This window comes from Centruroides vittatus, unplaced genomic scaffold (genome assembly GCF_030686945.1).
Source record: "Centruroides vittatus isolate TY-2023 unplaced genomic scaffold, ASM3068694v2 contig_472, whole genome shotgun sequence".
In the NCBI taxonomy this organism is placed as follows: Eukaryota; Metazoa; Arthropoda; class Arachnida; order Scorpiones; family Buthidae; genus Centruroides; species Centruroides vittatus.
This window is the reverse complement of record NW_027122265.1, coordinates 1-4,048: the sequence shown is the minus strand read 5'-3', so window position 1 is coordinate 4,048 and position 4,048 is coordinate 1. Positions and strand designations below refer to the sequence as shown.

The following is a 4,048-nucleotide window of genomic DNA, read 5'->3' as shown; positions in this document are numbered from 1 at the left end:
GCCTCTTCGCCTTAACCTTTAATCCCATATCTCTATTGTTTCCCCTTTAGTTCTAAAATTTACCCACTACCTCTTACTTCGCTGTCGAATATCTCACATATCCTCTTTCCCTTTCAGAGCGATGGACACTCTAGGACAAGAAGACGCCGTTACGTCCCTGGTGACGTGCCCAATATGCTACAACCTGGCTCAACCGCTGGTGTTTCAGTGTTCTAATGGACACATTGTCTGTTCCAGCTGTCAGACTCGTATCGAACATTGCCACACATGTCGGGAACCGTTAGGTCACATACGAAGCCTCGTTGTGGAGCAACTGGCTTCCTCCCTGCTATTTACCTGCCCGTATAAAACTCACGGTTGCCCCTTTCAAACCCCCCTCCATCAGAGGGAGGAACACCAAAAAGCCTGTCAGTTTAAAGCTGTGACCTGTCCCTTCCCCGAATCTAGCTGCTCCTGGGACGGGGATCGTACCACTCTTTTCACACACCTTCAGCAACGACACCCCCTTGCACGCCTTTATTCGCGATCTACCCTCCTTTTCATGGGGATCGCTCTCTGGCCAACCAGAACCAACAATGTAAGCCTCCATTCTCTCCTGCTATGATCTACCATTTCTTTATTCGAGTCATACGACGTCGAACGGAGGTCCCGCTTTACCAAATCAAGGTTTCTCCGACTACCCACCCATCCTCCCGACACCGCCTCCACTACTTCCTTTTCTTACTTCCTCGCAGTTCCGACAGGGACGGTATTCGCTACAATGGTCTGTCCCTTCAGTTCCCACCTTAGGCGATACTCCCCTTGCTAACTCCCATCCACCTCTCGAAACTCCCCAGCCGCGGTCGTCCATTCCTTCTGCAACCGCGACAATTTTAAGTTCTTCTTACAAATTAACGCTGACTAACCCCTTTGCAGATGACGTCCACAGACAACTGGAGTGAGCCCGAAGACACGCCTTGCCCGCCCGCCGTGACGAACGACCCGAGGTTGATTCGGCAGCCCTTCGAGATGCCCTAAGCTTTGCGAAGTCGCAATGGCAAAAGAACTCGACCCCGTCACCATAGTTTTACCGCTGTCCCGCAGATCTATGGCTAACTCTCACGAATGAAGATACTTTTACAGACTTATATTATCAAAACTCAGCGCCGACCCTTCCTACGCATGCGGCGCGAGTACCCCTTTTTCGGAACTCCGGCACGACTTCCGGAGCTCAGAACCGCTCACGCCAATCCCGACAAAATCGGCGAACGCGATCGGAATTGCTTAGTTTGCTTGTGTTACTATGTTATTATGCTAACCATATGTATCCACTTGTATCCATATGTATTGTATTATCGTATATATCTCTTGTATTTTTATTACTTATCATCATTATCATCCATATTTGTATGTTTATTTTATATTAAAGTTCAGTAGAGTTACTTTTAATAAATTACCTTTTGATATCTTACTCAAGCCTTAATCATTCCATAAACTCGTGATACAATCAACCCTGTCTCTATTAACTAGAAATCGACACTTTTTCCAATCCGCATATACCCCCCCTTTGAGGGTTAGAGCAATTTTCCCGAGAGAGAGAGTAGTAACCCCCACTTTACCTATATGTTATCATACCTCTCCCTATAACCATGAACTTATTGCCATTACTTGTATTTTAATCTTTATTTTTGAATACCAAGACAGTATCGAATACCAGCCACACCAAACGGATGTTGACTCATACAACGTTACCACCATACGACCCACCAAAAACTTTCATCCATGTGCTCATCGAACTGAGGACCAGCACTCTTTACTTCCTATTAGGAACTTTACAAACATCCTATCAAAACTTACCTGCGATTTTCGTCGACCGCTACCGTCTAATATCCAGTAGTATCCCATCATACTGAGAACAAAGGAAATCACCCACCCACGTGTTTCCTCGAACTACAACCGTTACCCTCGACCTCACGACCTCCAGCCAATCAACGTTGTTCACTCTTACTCAACAACAGGAATCCGTCCACAGACGTCGAAGAACTACTATTTTATCAACCCGATAGTACAAGACAACAGAACGAAAAATAAGAACCGTTTTATCTCATTTTATATTTTGTATATCTCATCCTATTACTGTATTGCGATAAATCATATCTGTATCACTTAATAATAATATAGCTATTAAATACTTGCAAATCATTTATCAGCTATCCAAGAGAGAGTAACCCTCAATATAGCCCCAGATCATTAAATAAAATCAAACTAGTCCCGTTTAGGACAAGTTTTATTTAGAAAGTCCGGTATAATGTGAGGACCGGCTTAAACCGGCCAGTCTGATTTTAAACTTTTATTGTTCGAATCCCCTCGACAGATAACGATCAAGATCAGAGATAGCGATCAAGATGCGAAGGATGTACAGCCTTCCGCCGTCAAACACGCTTCCCTCCTCTCCGGATCCGACTTCTGAGTCACGGAGCCTGACTCATCACCCTCTGTCGCGATTGGTGATCGCAGCGGACGAGATCGGGAATATATAAGGAGGGAGATATCTGAGAACGGGGGTGGCTGAACGTACGAAGACGACGAACGTCTCGACGAAACCTAAACTGTATCGAAGGTCAACCCCGAAGACGCCGGAGCCGCCGACTACAAGCCGCCAAGCCCGATCCTTCCACCCACCGCCAGAGCCGAAGAACGACCGATCCGCCTTCCCAGCGACGATCCGTCATACGATTATTGTCACTACTTCAGAAGAAGAGGTATGATTCCTCCAATCATTGTGAACTCTCTCTCTCACGCGATTAGGGACGGGATGCGTAGCTTCTTTGTATTAGTTTCTTTATCTAAATAAATCATTATCTGTGTTATCCTGTTATTACGGATATTGCCTTGTCTTATCGACGGCCCCACACACTCCCTCGACTCGACCTGACAATTCCTTAACCTATCCCGACGAGTCGGGATATCGCGAAAAATTTAGCCATCCTTGACAGTGGGGTGGGTCTTGCCGACCTGTTCGCCGAGATAAATGAATAAATATAATTTTACCTATTTCCTTCGCTGTGAAGAATTGAATACAGAAACTGATGAACAATTTCTGACCAGACTTGCAGTAACATTCATGGCAGATTTAAACAAGAATTTCAAAAGCGATTTACTAATCTTCACATGAATTCAAAGGAAATTCGGCTGTTCCAAAATCCATTTGATTGTAACGTTGTCAACGTTTCAAGTCAGTTTCAAATGAAAATTATCGATTTTCAAGCTAACGATCAAATCAAGGATAAATACAGGGAAGGGAACTTAGTCGAATTTTACAAATTTTTGAATGCAAATTAGTTTTTGAATGCAATGAGTTTCCAAATTTAAAGCAATTTGCTTGTAAATTTATTTCTATGTTTGGGACTACCTATATGCGCGAACAAACATTTTCCAGGACGAACTATCTGAAATCAAAGTACGGGACAAATTTATCGGGTGATCATTTGCAGTCATTGCTTATAATTGGTGTTTCCGATTTTAATCCTAACTTTAAAGAAATTCTTTAGCAAAAACACGGTTCCGTCATTCCCATTGAAAGTTGCATGAAATAAGTTTTTAATTATGTATAATTTAGCCATGTTTCTTTAGTATCGGTGTATCTGTAATTAACTGTGAAAAATAAAATTCAGTGCTGCCTTAGTCATAATTCACAAATTCACGTCACCCGCCGCAAATGTACTTAAATCTCAATCTGGTCCTTCGGGCAAAAGGCTTGGACACACCCGCTCTAAACAATACCCAAATACATTTTTCACTGCGTGCGTGCAGCTCGAATTTGAAGCTCAAACAATGAATCGCTCAAAGCATAGATATTTATATATTAATTTATATTTGTATATAAATATATATACATGTAGAAATCAATACGAGAACATTAATATGACATAGTTTTAAAATGCAATTCATAACTATAATACGTTTAATAAACAAATATTGTGTATAGTATATGTAATATGCGTATACTATACACAATTATTTCAAATCGATACACTGTAATTATATTTTTAAAAAAACATTACGTTGT

General features: G+C 42.1%; 1 protein-coding gene across 1 annotated transcript; it reads left to right on the top strand.

Annotated features, from left to right (window-relative positions):
• Positions 1–121: 121 nt before the first annotated feature.
• Positions 122–2,741, top strand: LOC136977705 (E3 ubiquitin-protein ligase SIAH1B-like; the record flags this gene model as incomplete). The annotated part of the gene is made up of 2 exons (XM_067273246.1): positions 122–577; positions 2,600–2,741. Coding segments are annotated over exons 1-2 (598 nt in total), but the record flags the coding sequence as incomplete, so codon positions are not given.
• Between the last annotated feature and the right edge of the window lie 1,307 nt (positions 2,742–4,048).